This window comes from Chelonia mydas, chromosome 22 (assembly GCF_015237465.2).
Source record: "Chelonia mydas isolate rCheMyd1 chromosome 22, rCheMyd1.pri.v2, whole genome shotgun sequence".
In the NCBI taxonomy this organism is placed as follows: domain Eukaryota; kingdom Metazoa; phylum Chordata; order Testudines; family Cheloniidae; genus Chelonia; species Chelonia mydas.
The window spans coordinates 17,540,443-17,557,149 of NC_051262.2; the positions used below are offsets into that span (position 1 = coordinate 17,540,443).

Genomic DNA, 16,707 nt, shown 5'->3' on the forward strand with positions numbered 1-16,707 from the left:
ATTGTTGATTTTTCACCCTCTGGTTTGAATGAAGCAGCCTCGGCCAATGGCCCTTTTTGACCTGAGTTGCTGCTTTTTCTTTGTTTGGGTGACGAAGAAGCTTGGCTTGCTTACGCATGTCTGCAGGGCCCTGGGCATGCCTGACAGAGTCAAAGAGCCAGCGCAGGGAACACGAGGCTGCAAAACCACAGCTTAGCTCAGTCAGCAGCAGTGGAAATACATGTAAAAAAACCCAACCCCCTCCCTCCATCAGAGTCCGTCAGTTCTGAAGTTAGGTCAGCGTTCGGCACTGACAACTCTTGGGGTGATGCTTGTCAGTTGTCCGAGGGACAGCACTTCACCAGGGCTGTCGCTAACAGCCAGCTGTGGTAACTAAGCAGTTGTCTGCCAGCTGTTTTGTGTATGGTTCTAAACAGGAAATAGCCATGCCAATGGCCATTTCTGGGCACAGTGAGGGATGAATGCCTCCTGACATGGCTCTGCTAGCCCCTTGGGGTGCACCGCCTGCCACCTGCTAACAGCCAGAACGCTGAGAGACCCACCCATGCAGGCTGGGTTTGAGTGTCAGAGGTCCTGAACATAGTCCCAGGGACATCCCCTGGCTCTGCGGGTGCTCAGCACCCCTAAAAATCAGGCCCTGCCGCCCTGAGATGACTAAGTCAGTCAGAACCATGCTCCCCGCCACCCTGCCTGCTGGCAAGTGCCTGGTTACCTTGCTCTTCCGCTGGGGGGAGGGCTTGGAGTGCTCAGAGCAGTTTAACGACAAGCCAACTGGCACACAGAGATTTCGGCTACTAGTCTGGTTTTTAAAGACTTTATTTTGGAAAGCTGCACAAAAAGGCCTTTGCTGTTTCAAAAATAAAACCCCAAATCTTTAGAAAAACAAAAGCTCCCACTGTCTGTGATGGATTGCTGCAAAAACAACTAAAACCCCCAACCTGTCAACGCCAATGTAACACTTAAAATGCTCACCTGGAAAACCCATCAGGATTTAAAATCTGCTCCCTCAGCGTAGCTGACAGAGGAGCACTGTGCTAAGCAGCAGAGCGGGCCACGGCTGGAGACACATGGTCACCGTGACACGCTCATCCAGCCATGCAATGTATTGCTGGAGTCGGGGTCCTGTCACTCTTGGAACACTCCGATGGCCTCCCCTCAAGCATCTGGAGGGGCACGGACCCTTCTGCACCCCACCTTCCTCTGGGCCCTGTCCTGGGAATCACAGACGCAGACATGCTCTAGCAACTAGACAGGGGGAAAGGCACCTTCTCTCTGCGCTCGCTGGGCCAACCAGCTGTGTTTGCTGTGAATGCCCTGTGCCGGGCCTCAATGTGCACACAAGGCCCAAGACAAACCAGGCCCTTTACTTTCCTCTAGCCAGACAATTGCTAGTTTGAGAGAGGATGGGGTGAGCGTGGCGGCCGGAGCGGAACAGCAGGGAGAGGAAGGTGCAATTACTGCTGTTGGAAATGGGCAAACAGATTTTTTTGTCAGCATTTGGTCTACCTGGCTAACGTCAGCCAACTACTAAGAGATCCGGAGGTGAAACAAGCGCAGTGCGCGGAGACCACTGCTGCCAGCAGGCAGAGCCCAGAAACCACGGACAGCAGGGTAAGGCAGCTGGGTGAGGAAGGGGGAATGAAGACACCACTCAGCCAAGCCAAGGCCACTAGATTTCATGCTAACACAGTCAACCAAGTGGCTACACACTGTGTAAAGGGCCTTCTCGCGATGTAGGATGCCTTCACCCAGGATAACTTAATGGCCAGTTAAAGGGTCTCCTCCCAGGGAGGACCACTGCTTTAAGCAGCCGGCTTAGACACAGCCCAGGTCCTGCTGCCTCTGTCCCAAACAGAGACTTTTCCAGCAGAAGCGGCGATGCCACGGGCAGGCGAGAGGGAGGACAGCATCTTCAGAGCTTAAATGACAAACACCACCAGCCAAACTGTGGCTGTTGCTGGCTGAGCAGGGCCCCGGGGGTCGGCGTGAGAGCTTCCCCCTGCCCCTGTGCCATGAAAACAGGAACAAAGCCAAAGGGACACGATGCAAAGACAGACAGATGGCTGGCCAGCACACCCTGCGCTCACATGGCCCCTGCTGCCATCCAGCTAACCCAACCATGTGCAGGGCTGGGGAAGTCACAGCCGGTGCACGGCACTTCTGTCGGGGCAGGTGACTCTGCATGAAGCCTCACTCTGCCCCCTGCTAACAGGCCAAGGGCTCCCAGGATTTCAGACATTGCCCAGCACACTCCTGTGCAAGACCATGACTGCACAGGGGGAGGAACTCATGCACCTACCTGACGGCTGCCAGTGCCCCCCCTCCCAGTAGGCTCTGGAAAGGGACAGCCTAGCTCTCGCCTTCGCAGCCTGCTGGTTACAGGCGGGCACGGCCGATCACCTCCCCAAGCCCTCATTTCTCAAGGCCCCCAATAGCTCAGGAGCACTCGCAGAGCCTGGGTGCTGACCCTTGGTTCGAGCTCTGGGAGGCATGAAGTGCACTGGGTACCAAACCCACCCCGAGCGAGCTGCCCAAGCCAGCTGGCACGGTGCCCATGCTGAGGACAAGAGACAGATGAGGCGTGGAGAGAGACAGCTGTGCGGCTGGACTCCCCTCTGGGTCAGAAAATCCAGCCCCAGACTCAGTGAAGTAACTAACCCTACAAGACCGAAGGGACCGTACAGCCGTTAACCTGGGGGCGGCCAGATAGGGCAGCCTGCGCAGTGCCACCTTTGTGTCCAATACAGCGTGGGGCCAGGCCATGACCCAGCTGGCTGAAGGGCTGGGCCCTTAGTCCCTGCAGGTCTGTAACTAAGGGGGTGACCGTCTCCTCAACTAATGCAGTTTGGGGCAGCCCCAGGGCTCCTGGCAAGGGGCTTGGGCCTGGGCAAAGTCTGGGGGTACCTGCAGTACCTGTAACCACTCCTGGGTGTAACCCCAGAGCATGAGCCAGAGAGTCACCAGGTCCAGAACCCAGGCTCTCCCCGCTGCAGAATCACCCTGCATGACCCACCCCTGGCATCCGAGTACCGCAGCCGCGGGGTTCGGCTGCAGCTATCCAACACTAAGGGCCTGTCCACTCTCCCAGGGCTGTCAGCCAGGAGTGACCCCACTGAAGGCAATGGAGACGCGTGTGGGTCAAACTGCTGAGAGGAGTCAAGCTGGGGCTCTCCCTAGGCTAATCCCCTCTGAGAGAATTCCTGAGGAGCCTTCCACCATCTCCGCCTTTCCCCCAGGGCTGCGCCCTGCCTGCAGAACGCATGTCGGGGAGGGCACCAGCCATAGGGTCCGGGGGCTGCCCTCATGGAAACCTTCTGGCTTCCCTCTCCACACCTGAGAGTGCCACTCCAAAGCCACCCTAGGACAGCGCTCGGACTCGCTGAGTGCACCATGCTGCCCTAGCAGGTGAGCCCGGGCTCCTCCACCAGCAGCAGGCAGGCCCTGGGCGGGGCACCCTGGGAGATGAAAGGAAGCTCAGTTCAGCGGATGCTGGGTGCTCACGGGCAGGGAGCAGGAGCGCAGGGCCTAGGGCTGAGGAAGGAGGGAAGCCCCGAGTTTTGCCACGGGACAGACTCCATTATAAAATGAGTTAAGGCTTGTTTTGTTTATAAAAGGCAGGGAAAGGGGCCTTTGCGATGGGGAATGTCGAGAGCAAGACGCTGGTCCCTCCTCTCAGCCGTGGGCCTGTGTCATCCGAGCCACATCCAACACCAACAACCCCCAAGTCAGCAGCGGTTCTGTGGGGGGGTTGGAAAGTCTCCCACACCCTGCACCAGGGAAGGACAGGAGCCAACATCACCCAGCATCCCAAGCTCTCAGCTCCTGCTAGCACATCTGCTGCTCCCTGTCTGCTGAGAGGAGTTCGGAGGCCAGGTCCCGGCCAAGATACGCTGAGCCCGAATGGATTGCTTCATGAAAGCCTGCGGTTCGGCCATTGCTGTGCGGTTTGGGATCTTGGGGACTCCAGCTTCCCTCTTCCCCTAAGTTCTCTGGGGCCTCTGGGCTGGGCAGTGGATGCTCCAACTCCATCTCCACATCCTCCATGTCCTTCCCTGCACTGAGCGGGATGGACTCCATATCCATCCCATTCTCCACGTGCTTCTGCCGCCCAGCCCTGGGGTACCATTGGCAGGCGGGGAAGCTGCTGCACGTCAGATTGAAGACCACGTTGTTTCTGGACAGGGAAACCTCCAGCATGTAGTAGACAGTCCAGAAGACAGCAAAGCATCCCAGCAACATGAGCATCTGGGGAGAGGAAGGGGAAACAGGAAGGAGAAAACCCCATTAGAAACCAAAGCCTCCTATTGAAACCCAAGAGCTAGTCTCTCCTACCCTCTCTCCACCCCAGTGGAAACTGTGTGCCATGCCAGCTGGCCTGAGAGGGGAGAGAGTCCAAGGATGGGCCTCAAACATGCCTGCACCTCCTTCAAGGCCTTGTGTTTGCTGCAAAGGAGGATAGCTTTGTTTCCTGATAGGATTTGTAACCTGCATGGGGCCAGCTGGCTCCCTTCCTCTCAGGGACACCTGGTTTAGCCGAGGAGCAGCCTGAGCTCAGTGGAGTGGCTGGGCTCCAGGACGGGACCTGGGGAAGAAGCCTTGTCTCTCTGGACAGCAATCCCTCAAGCCAGCAAAGGAACAGCACACGTGCGATCGCCAGGGAGTTGCATTCCAAACTTGCCCAGTAGGGTGGGGGCTGTAAAGTGGGGCCCGTGTGTTAATGTTGGGGGGAGAGAAACCTCAGACATGCCGGAAATCCCTCTCCCCGCTGCGTGGCATGGGAAAGCAGAACTGGGCAGAGCTAGCCCTTTAGAAGAACGGTGAATGGACGGAGATCGTGGGCAGGGCGAAAGGAGCTGCTGTGTGGGATTTGCTCACGAGGCCCAGGGAGGAGGCAGATGCCCAAAGGGCCGGACCAGGGCAGCGTTCACAGTGACTGTCACTGTGCGGATAGCCCCTGGCCTGCCAGCCTGGCTTTGCTCCCAGCCCATCTTCTGCAGAGCTGCTGGCCAGCCATTTCAGTGCCAACAAGCAGGGTCGATGGGAACGTTCAGTGTCCCCGTGTAGAACGCAACATAGCGAGCGCAAGTGGCGGGGACCCTCCCTCTGGGTACAGAGGAGTTCGGGCTCCAAGGCCTTGGCCCTTGGCCTTCTGCTGAGACTGCCAGCGGGGCCAGGCAGTTCATGCCAAAGGTGTGTTCATGGCTCTTGCCGTGTGGGTCCGTGTACGGTGGGAACTGGGCTGAGACATGCCCTGCTCCCCAACTCATTCCAGCAACCAGCAGTCAAGTATTAAGTACTCTGGCTCGCTGCTGACTTTGACAGGACAGGAATTGGTGCCCCAGAGGACAAGCTCCAGATTCCACTGCTGCCCCCTTGAGCCATCCGGTCCCCAAATCAGCTGCCCAAAGCAAAGATGGGCCCCTGGTGTACGCCCTGGCAGGCTCTGCAGGCTTTACCTTGAGGGTGTTAGCTGTGATGGTGTACGGCTCCTCCTCGGCGATCTCCAGCCCTGGAGGGCATGGCAGGGACTCCCCACGGCTCAAGTACTGGCCACTCATGGCGTCCTCCACCAGCCTGAAGCCAAGACACGCATTCAATAAACTACACCCAGACAGGCCCCAGAGGCGAAGCATCAGGGAAGAGGGCTGAGGAACACAGAGCTAGGGATGGGATGGAATGGTCCCAGCACGCGGGCTCCCCTGGGCCTGCCCGGGGAGAGGCGGTCAGAGCTGGAGACAGCCCGGGGTGGGGCAGGGGGCTTGTAACGGAGGCTGAGGAGAAGAGCTGATTGTATCCCCCTTGTTTCAGCTAGTATAGGGATGGCTGCCGGCTCCAGCACGGCCATATGCTGGCTGTAGCAGGCCCCGAGGAGCAGGATGGGATGAGGTGTCTCTCTCTCAGATTCCCCTGCTCCTGTTTGCCCCATCTGGCCATGGGGCCAGTAACACATATACAACCAAGAGACAAAGAGGACTGATGCGAGAAGAGAGGATGTATGGACACAGGTTTTTACCAGCAAGCAGGAGACCATCCCAGGGGCCCTGACCTGTGGGTTAGGAAAGCAGGTTTCCTCTCCTCTTGGGGTCGAATTTTGCTCAGATCTAAGCTCCTAGAAGAGACACCAGCCCTGCAGGGAGGTGCTCTGCCCCCATCAGAGCATTTGCTGGCTTTGATCTCCCCAACACTCAGGATTAAGCACCGGCAGCTCCCAGGGACTATCTGTGCCCCCATCAGCAGCCAGAATGCACGTTTGGTAACGAGTCTGACAGGCAGCAGGAGAGTTAAAGGAAAAGGTATTTGAATTGATCAAAATACGTGAGTTGTCACCTATCCACCAGCCTAAAGAACTCCACGCTGCTCCTTAATCTGGCCCTGGAGGCCAGGCTGTCTGTGAGGGTCTTGTGCACTCCAGGACTTGCCAGACAGAATTGGATCATATGCTGGATCCATTCAGCAGCCAGAAAGTTCCCATGCGCAGCCAGCCAAATCACGCAGCAGATCAGTCAATGGGACCAGCTGCAGGCCCTAGCCCAGCGAGTCCTGACTCCATCTCCTGGCTGATACAACCCCCCTCCTGCTTCCCCTCACCAGGAAATGGTCCCAGGTTCAACTGTGAGTTTCTTTACGTTCAGCACCCCAGGCCAGCCTTTGCGGTGCTTACAGACACTGCTGCCAGCCAAAGGGCAGCAGCTTGGATATCTGAGGCGATAAAGAAATCAGACTCCCCCTCTCTTTAGACCTGAATTTCCCTTCATTTCACAGAGCCCTGGGGCTCTCTCCCTGGGAGCTAGGCTACAGCAACCCTCATCAGAAATGCCAAGCTGCACACTGAGCGGCTAGGAATAGATTCCATGCAGCTCCCTCTGCCTCATTTGATGCTTCCTGGGCCGTGGCTGTTTGACCTGTTCGCATACAAAAACCCCGCTGCCTGGCCTCACAGCGCCTTTGTGAAAGCGGGTCCCGTACCTTTGCCGTTCCCTCATCTCCGCCGTAGTCCACGAAGAGCCGTAAAGCGTCAGCTGCCACTGCTTCAATGTCCCTGTCTTCAGTGTCTCATCCCCTGGAAAAGCAAACGGAGACTTGGGTCCACATGGTACCTGCTGCTGCAGCGTACCAGAGAAATCGGCATTCCTGCCTGCAGACACAGCCAGGGCCTCTCCAGTGCAGACACAGCCTGCCTGCAGAACGGGGGAAGGGAACCCTTTGTGCCTCCTAGCCTGGGAAAGAATCAATGTTCTCGGGATTGTTCTGTAATCTATGGGCCAGAGCATGTGGTGGGCACGTGGCCTCAGCAGCAGCTGCGTGGCACATAAACGACTGCTCCCCTCACGACTCATGGGAAGGCCCACAGCACAGCGCCCAGATAACGCACATCTGTGCCCACATCAGACTAAAAATGCGCTGCCAGGCTCTAGACCCAGCAGCTCTGCCAGCAACAAAGCAGGTCCTAAGCAAGGAGAGACCTTGGGGGCACAGCCAACCCAGCCATCCTGCTCTGGAGGCCTGGGCTCCGGTCGGACTCAGGCCCCGACTAGCCTCAGCCTAGCCCAAAGTGAGCACAGCCCCTCCCCACAGTTAGCAGCCTCTGTCTGCACTGGAGAGGCCCTGGCCTGGATGAGCAGGAGGTGCTGCAGGGCAGGAATGAGCTGACGGCCTGCACAGGACTGGGACAGCAGGGAGGGCTGAGGATGAGGTTTGGGATTGAGGTGCAGGCTGCAGAGGGCTGAATATCAGGGGTGCTGTGGGGGAGGAGAGAGGAGCGGGGAAGAAGAAGCTGTAGAAGACCAGCTAATATAGCACCTGCCTGGATTACATCCAGCCCTGGGGCCTGCACTCCCCACCTGTCCTGCAGGAAGGGAATGGGCCTTTCCCCCCAGGAACTCAGCAGCAGTCAATGGATTCACCTTGCAGGGCAGGAGGAGACTGCAGGCTCTGGGACTGGGCAAGGACCTGACACACACAAGAGTCAGAAACGAAAGTCGACAACAGGCCCAGGACCATTTGTTTCCCAGAGAGGGAGGGACTTACCGACATCCCTGATGATGAGTCTGTACATGCCCTGGGCTTCCTCCCCCCAGCACCGCACCGTGGAGAAGGTCCAGTCAGCAAAGCCATTGGGATCTCTGCAAGAGGGAGGAGAAAAACACCCCATAAGGAGCAAACACGCCACTGGGCGCTTTGTGTCTGGGCATCAGGTCTGCAAACAGATTCTGTCCCAACGAGACGGCCGGGAGGTCAGGAGCTGGCAGCCAAGGCGTCCCTGGCCTCAGTGCAGAGCGTATTGCATGAGCCAACAGGCACGAGCGTGGAGATTAAAGAGCAGAGGTGCCAGCCACAGCAATGCTTCTACTCACAGGCCGGGGCGTTCTGGGCGCTGCCCTGTGAGCTTCCCCACTCTACCTTGGATGGTGAGAGGGGGACACTGGCCTGGTACCAGCTCAACCCAGCTGAGCGGGGCCAGCCAGTGCTGCCTGCCTACCTGTGCTGCTTTCTCTGAGGCCGGCCCTGTTCACTGGGGACACAGAGCCCAGAGAGAGCTCATGCCAAGGGTGGTGCTGAGAACTGGCCAGGAACCTGGGAGCTGCACCTAATTAACACCCTCCCACTCCCTGCATTGCCCCCGAGAGATGGACAGAAACGGCTCTGTCTGGATTCACCTGCAGTGGACTCGCTGGGCTCTGGGGGGCTTGGAGTGGAGCTCTCCATGGCCAGCAGGTCTGTGTTAATACGGGGCAGGAGCAGGCTAGGAGTCAAGTAGGGAGATCCTGGGAAATTCCCCCGCCCCACCCGTGGAGCAAAAGCAGTATGTTGCGGGCTTCTAGATGCTGGGACTGGAAAGGGCCGTGGGGCTCACATAGGGACAGAAGCTCCTGAGCTAATAAGGTGCTATCCTTGTACTACCTGCATGGCTTTCAACTACCCCCTTTCTCTCCAACGACCCACATGGAAACGCCCTTGCTGCACACGGTCCACCCAGCCCCCTCTTTCACCTCCAGACCCACACACTTTATAGCACCTGGGAAGTCACCCATCGCTGCCCCCCAAGCCCATCCCACTCCTTCCTGCGGCCCCCGCCAGCAGAGTTCTGCGCTGCTTACGAGTCCAGGCTCCTGGTGGTCCCAATCTTGGACACCATGCCACTGGGGCATAGGAGTTTGATTTCCAGGTTGCCACGGCGAGGGTGGGTTATGGTGACAGTCACTGCCACGTGCTCCAAGGTCTTCATGCCAGACAAGGTGAGGTCAGCTGCTGTGACTGGTTACGAATAAAGACGTGCAGGTGTCAGCAGGCTGGTTAATCGGACACACACACAATCAGCGCTCCCCACTCCCCCCAGACCGCCCCACGCTGCATGGGCACAATGGAGTGACACGTGGGCAAGACACATGCTAGACACCTCTCACCCGGACTCTCTGCCAAGTGCCCGCACATGCAGCAAGGTTGCTCTGGTTTCGAATTCCAGGCGCTCTGGGCACCAAGCTCTGCAATCAGTGTCTCAACTTCCCACGGACTGATCCGTTTTCATTGTTAACAGCCCCTTGCCACCCATGTCAGCTGTGGGAAAACAGCCAGGCCTGGGAAAGGGTTCTCAGTCCCCTCCCACCATCAGGGGAAGGGGGCTGTACACCCAGCTCCGTAGCTTGCGGTCCTTCAGTGGTGACTACGCTGCCTTTTCACGCCTGGCTTGTGTGGCTTGGGCTGTGGGCGCTCCAGTGGGAATTTCTCATGCCACCTGAATACAGTGCTTGTCTTCCCACCAATGCAGGAAGTTTGTCCTAAACAGATACACAGGTGATACCTGGTCAGAGCTTCCCTCCAGCGTTAGGAGTTTTTGCAGATGTGCTTTGTTCCCAAAGACAAATCCTTCCTCTGCACAATTTTGCAAAGCAGAATAACTGGATTTAGCAGAGGACAGCCCTTGCTTACAGACAGCCCCCTAACCTGAAGCAAATACTCACCAGCAACCACACACCACACAACAGAACCACTAACTCAGGAACCTATCCTTGCAACAAAGCCCGTTGCCAACTGTGCCCACATATCTATTCAGGGGACATCATCATAGGGCCTAATCACATCAGCCACACTGTCAGAGGCTCATTCACCTGCACATCTACCAATGTGATATATGCCATCCTGTGCCAGCAATGCCCCTCTGCCATGTACACTGGCCAAACTGGACAGTCTCTACATAAAAGAATAAATGGACACAAATCAGACGTCAAGAATTATAACATTCAAAAACCAGTCGGAGAACACGTCAATCTCTCTGGTCACTTGATTATAGACCTAAAAGTGGCAATTCTTCAACAAAAAAACTTCAAAACCAGATTCCAACGAGAGACTGCTGAATTGGAATTAATTTGCAAACTGGATACAATTAACTTCGGCTTGAATAAAGACTGGGAGTGGATGGGTCATTACACAAAGTAAAACTATTCCCACCCCACTGTTCCTCAGCTGTTCTTGTCAACTGCTGGAAATGGCCCACCTTGATTATCACTACAAAAGGTCCCTCCCCCCCACCCCCCCCACCCCCCCCGCTCTCCTGCTGGTAATAGCTCACCTTACCTGATCTCTCTGGTTACAGCGTGTATGGTAACACCCATTGTTTCATGTTCTCTGTGTATATAAATCTCCCCCCTGTATTTTCCACTGAATGCATCCGACGAAGTGAGCTGTAGCTCACGAAAGCTTAGGCTCAAAGAAATGGGTTAGTCTCTAGGGTGCCCCAAGTCCTCCTGTTCTTTCTGTGGATTTAGCAGAGTGACTCCTGCCGAGCTCTGGCTACTATATACAGCAAAGGCAGGAAACGGCAGATTTGACAGAAGAGTTGGGAGAGGGGTTTTGTGGGGCCGGATAACTGCTGAAGAAAGCAGTGGCAGCAACTAACAGAAATGTTGTACCCAAAAGAACGGAGGCTTCTCTGATATCCCATAACGTGTCAGCTGCTCCTGCAAAGCCCAGGAGATGGCCCGAGTTGGATCTATGCTCTTCTCCCTCCGAAATAGTCCGTGTGCCTGTGCTGTGAAGTTAGTAGGGCTGCGTGTGCCACTGTGACGGTCATGCCATGACAAGACGCTTCCTTGCATCTTCTTACAGTCAGAGGTGCTGAAAGCTCAGCTCACCTAACCTTGCAGTCAAAGCGAAATGCTGCATGTCACAAGCTCCCAGCCCTGGCTGCATGCTGAATGCTCCAGCCCTTCCCCACAGGGATTCAAATGCCCCGTCCCTAGGTACACCGTGACACACTCTGCCTTTGGAACAGATGGGATGAATTCAAGGTGACAGACAGGCCAGTTTACCACAAAAATTCCACATAGTCCTGACACAGGGACTGCAAATTCCAGAGCAGGGAGAGGAGGAAGTTGATGACAAGGTTCAGGACTGCAAGAAGAACCCTTCCATCTTCAGCAACTGCAATAATAATCCTTTGCCCCTTGCTGGTGCCTTTCACCCGAGGATCTTCAAGCCCTTTGCAAACATCAGTGAACTATGCCTCACAACCTCCCTGTCAGCTAGAGGCATCTTTATTCCCAATAAAGCTTGGGAGCCAGAAGCATGGGGAGGGTAAATGACTTGCCTAAAGTGGCAAGTGAGTGAGCATCGAAGCTGAGAGTAGAACCCAGGAGTCCGGACGCCCAGTCCACAGTTCCAACCACTGGTCAATACTGCCTCCCCAGAGGAGCTACCAACGAGAAACCGTAATCAGCTAGAGAGTTTGACAGCAGCAGATTTCAACCAGAGTTAAGGGTGGCTAACAGAGTCGAGGGAATAATTGATCAGTTGGGGGGCCAAACCGAAAAAATCCAAACCCAATTCTGGTTATTTTGAAGCAAAACTGAATTTTGAAGCAAAACTTTCGCTTTTCTCACTGAAAGAAAAAAAACATTTCATTTTGCATCCAAAAGCACCTCTGATGAAATGAAAACAAAACACCACCAGACCCTGAGAAGAAATGAATTATTTTCAGGTTTTCGTTGTGTTTCCTTTTCAGGTGTTTTTCATCCTTTTTTGTTGTTTATTTTTAAATAAATATAGTTAAATTTCAAAACAAAACATCCCAATGTTCCATTTTGAAAGGGTTGAAATGAACCAGTTTCTCTTTTTCGAGAGAGAGAATCGATTTTTTCCAGCCACAATTCATGAACGGTTTCAGTGCCCCCTCCATGCATTTTCTGGCAAATTTACTATTTGCCAAACCATGTGGCCAGCTCTAGCTTCGAGAACCACCCCAGCCAGGAAGCAGGCGGGCAGCATCTGCCTCCTTAGCCCATTCCTGAGCTCCAGGACCAGGGGGTGCATTAAGGACTCTCCTTGGCTGCTTTCACACATGGCTTCCTTAGCAACGCAGGCCTCTCACGTGTATGGTGACTAGGAGGTCAGTTCTGTGGTGCTAGTTTCAGTCTCCCTTTGTGCCTGCGCTGAAGGGTTAAGTCTCTGGGGGAGTCCCCAGGGCACCTGGGCGGAATGCAGAGCGTGCATTCCTTCGGACATACTTCGCCCAAGTCTCTCTCTTCTGGCATTTCCCAGCATCTTGTTTGCTGCTGCACTTTCGACTTAGAATTCCTTTTAGGGCAACGCTCTCAGAGCTGCCAGAGCTCCCTTATTTTTCTCTCCTAACCATGATCTTTAAGGGTCTTACAGACTGAGAACAAACCTGACTCCATTAACAAAAAACAACCCTGTCTCCTGTTTGCCAGGATCAGGGTTAGTTTCTCTCTTGCGGTTTTACAAGTTCTCTCCAGGGGCTGCCCCTGACACTCACGTTTCCCTGGACTGGGCAGCCAGGTCTCTGCGCGTCACGTTGGTGTGTGAATTCAGTGCTCAGAAAGGACATGGGACGGACTCTTCCCCCCCACCCCCCCACCCCCAGAGCTGGCACAAAATTAACCAGGCAAGCTCCAGCCAAGGTGCCTCAGGCCTGGCCTGGAGAGACCCCCAAAGGACAGGGCTGGGGCGAAAGGGAGAGTTGCGATGGGGACACCTGTCTACTGGCAAATCCACTGACGCTTCAAAGTCATTTCAGGGAGACCTTCGAATACGGGTCACGGCCAACCCAGGCTTTCATGCTGGGCTCTGTCAAACTGCAAGCAGCCGTGAAAACCATTCAGATGAGCTTCTCTGCCCACTGCCCCGTGACCCATCCTGTGCCAAGCGGTTAGCGCCCAGGACTTGGAGACTGGAGGCCCCCTTGACGAGGAGGTCACCCTTTGTGTGACCATGGGGGAAATCATTCAGTCAGCTTGCGCCTCACCAGGGCCTGATACAGTGGGTTCAAAGCAGGGGGCTCCCTGCCCGGCAGAGGGTGCGAGTGGAAGCCAGAGGCAGCACCAGGATTCAAAGCTGTCTGGCAGGTCAGTCGCTCGGCAGTGCCTGTAATAGGGGCTCCCCCTGTCCCTACTTCAGGGACCAGCAGGCACTGGAAATGGACAAGGAAGGCTGCTCCTCTGTGCCCTGCCGCTCCCACCAGGTTCATGAATGGGATGAACTCCCGGGATCAGTGGGCGAGCCAAGGGTTTAAGCGCACATTCGCCCCCTGCTGGAGAGTCTGTCATTTCAGTGGGTGCAGATGGAATTTCCCATCATGCATGAAGGCAAAACACAATGAAAGGGGATGGTGGCCGGTGAGCAGGAAAGGAAGGCCAGACTAAAACACATAAGCACATCTGGCCAGTGAGCCCATGGGAAGGGGGCTCCTGGTATGGGAAGGAAAACAAGCCCCGCAACCCCGGGCTGCACCACATTGGCTCAACTTTACTTCTGGGCCTCTCCTTCCCACTAGTAGCAGCACTGGAGAAGGGCCTTGTTTATGTTGACAGAGGCCAGCCAAGTCAGGAGCTGCAACATTACCTAAAATGGTCAAAGGCAACTGAACAGGTCTGGCCGCATCCCAGCCCCCGCCGTGCTGGGCCCTGCCATAAGAGCTTGCTAATGCCTGTCTGCCTTTCCAAAGACATCAATTTATTAAACTAATCCTACGCAGGGGATAGGGGAGGGGGAGGAAGCAGCTCAACAAACAAAAGCAGCAGCAGTCTCAGAAAGAGAGGAAAGAATCAGGCTTCTTGGGATACTTAACTCTTTCATAGTCAGTCTAAAATTCCTGGGCTTGTGCGAGGCCAATCTGTCCGTCCCATCCCCGGGTCAGGCTTCTGCTCTGGCACCATCTCCAGCCTCTCAGCACTGCATCCCTGTCCCTGCATCCCTCCCACGGTGCAGCGCCCAGCAGGGGAGAACTCTGTCTGCTTTGGTTTCAACCCCACAGATGTTGCATGAGCGAACACCCAGCAGGAGATCCTGCCTCCCCCATTTCTCCAGGGTTCCCTGTTTCATCTTGCTCTCGTCTCCAGTTGGATGGGCAAGAAGGAGCCCTACTGCTTATTAGCACCCTTCAGAAACAAACAGCACAGCAGACAACGAGGGGATCCTGGATCCTCAGTGGCATGACACCACCACCAGCAGATCCCAGCACTGGCTGCCTGCACAGAACCACACACTGGGACGGGCAGTCCCTAGATTGGCAGCTGCTGCCTAGGGCAGGGGCAGATCTGGCTGGAGGTCTCCGAGGGCCACGTTCTGACCAGCATGATGCAGGCACGTTTACCTTAGCCCTGGCTTCCTTTCTTCTCGGCTCAGCTACCCCTGCTCTGGCAGCATCCCTGCAGAATTCTGCCCATTCTTACCCCGCTGGGACCTGAGATCATGGAAATGGCTGGCTGCAGCCTGGGTTTGTGCCAAGCTCCCCTGACAGCTCACCCTGATCAGTTCTTCCCTGGCCATGCCGGAGCCCTCTAGTGACGCGGGGCACTCTCATCCTGCCAGCAGGTATCGCTCCAGCCCCCGGGCACCCACACAGACCTTGCTCATCACGACGCTACCCCTTAACAGGGCAGCTCCCAACACCTGCTATTTCACTGTGAGAAACACCCTGCCTGTGGGGTGAGAGCCTTACCCCAGAACAGCTTTCCTATCTTCCCCACGGCATCATCTCCAGCTCCTTTCCCAGCACCGCTGAAAACCGATCCCTGCTGCTCCCTCAATCTCCCCGCTATGGGCCTTCGCCCCCGCATGCTCCGATTTCGTCACCGGACGATGTTCTCTCTGCACAGTCACACTGCCTGCTGCCCTCTGTTACACTCTAGGAGCCCTCTGCCCAGGCAGATGCTTTGGGTGGTTTATTAGGTGAATTCAGTGCAGGTGAAAGGCAGAGGACTGACAGTCTAGGAGACACGGCGAGCCCTGCACATACAGCCCAGCCCCGCCGTGCTGTGGTGCACCCCTGCGAGGAGCTGGGTCTCTAGGGCCCGTTCTCAGCTCACACCAGCCAGCAGGCAGCAGGCGAGAGCAACTTTTGGTTGCCATCACCCAGCTGTTGATTTGAGCTGGTGACCTGGAGGTCTACAAGGCCTTGTACTCCTCTGTGTGGACGCAGGTTGCCTGAGAGACAAGGACGGGGCCCCACAGAGGGGGCATGGTATGCTTACCGTTCCAGGTGACTTCCAATGCCTGAGGGACCTGGGGGACGGTCCTGCCCTCCTTTAGAACAGGGCTGATGTACGACGCTAAGTATGGGACAGATTCCCAGATCTGTAGAAGGAGAGACGGGGGAAGAGTTGGCATCCTGCAGCATCCGAATCCTCCCCAGACCCTTGCTCTCCCTAGCCATTAACACATAAGCCTTTAAGTACGAGTCTCTCCACGGCTGGGCTCGTCAATAATGGATCTATTGCAGGCCTTCATGGACGGGGTGTTAAGTATTTAGAAACAGCTCAGTGAGCCATTGCAGCACGTTGGTGCGGGAACCTAAGTCTGGGGCCTTTCCTGGGGATGCTGGGAGAAGCTGGGGGGTTAGGAAGCTGTCGAGGCATGCGAGGTGAGAAAAGGCGGCCGGCTGACTGTACTGAAGAGCAGAAGGAACACAGGTTCATCCGTTAGAGCAGGCGATTGGGAGCCGGGACTCCCGGGTTCCATTTTCAGCCCAGGCCCCAACACGCCGAGTGACCGGGGGCACGTCCCCTGGCTCACGCCTCAGCCAATGGGGCTGGGAAGAGGGGAACCAGCAGGGGTGGCCCAGAAACATAGGTGCTTTGCCTGTGAGGGTGTTTCCAGGGGAAGTGAAATTTGCTCAGTCACTGAAGCAGCCTGGCCCTTAACTAAGGCAGCCGGGTCCTCGATTCCCAGGGCTCTGCTCGGGCAGCAGAACAAGATTTTTGGCACCTACCCAGGGACACCTAAATACCCTCTCTGAGTACGACAGGGAGAGAGACAAGCCTGAGAACACTAACATGAGAGAATCCAGTGAGTACGGTACTCTGGGGGAGGTGTGATTCTGGCAAACCACGGACACCTGGTGGGTGGGGCTGGCTGAGCGCTCTTGTTTTTGTACATGCTACTGAGCGGGTGACTGACGAGGAAACGGAGGTGAAGGGATTTGCCCAAGGTCTCACAGCAAGTTAATTCCAGAACAGGGAATAGAACCCGGCCCCTGCTTTAAGCACTCCCCTTCCACTGCCACACACACAAACAATCAAGGACTGCAGCTCTTGGAGACCTGCAGTTGCCTCCAGAGAATGCCGGGTTCCCCTGCCATTGGGCGATGTCCTGCCATGTCACAAACCTTGGTGCCCAAAGAGAAGGTGCGACAGCCTCATCCCGCTGCGCACTGCCAACAACCCGCCCCCCCAGAGCCGTGAATCACACCCGACG

At 55.9% G+C, this 16,707-nt stretch overlaps 1 protein-coding gene across 3 annotated transcripts in view; it reads right to left on the reverse strand.

Annotated features, from left to right (window-relative positions):
- Window positions 1-800: 800 nt before the first annotated feature.
- The window catches only part of PCSK7 (proprotein convertase subtilisin/kexin type 7), a 54,281-nt gene continuing 38,374 nt past the window's right edge, over window positions 801-16,707 (reverse strand). For all 3 annotated transcript variants that reach the window (XM_043534226.1, XM_043534225.1, XM_037882519.2), the window contains 6 exons: window positions 15,486-15,588; window positions 9,099-9,255; window positions 8,029-8,123; window positions 6,967-7,060; window positions 5,457-5,574; window positions 801-4,245 (listed from right to left, as the gene is read on the reverse strand). In XM_043534226.1, the coding sequence (XP_043390161.1) occupies window positions 3,826-4,245; window positions 5,457-5,574; window positions 6,967-7,060; window positions 8,029-8,123; window positions 9,099-9,255; window positions 15,486-15,588 (987 nt within the window). In that variant the 3' untranslated portion in view covers window positions 801-3,825. The remainder of the gene's footprint in view (window positions 4,246-5,456; window positions 5,575-6,966; window positions 7,061-8,028; window positions 8,124-9,098; window positions 9,256-15,485; window positions 15,589-16,707) is intronic.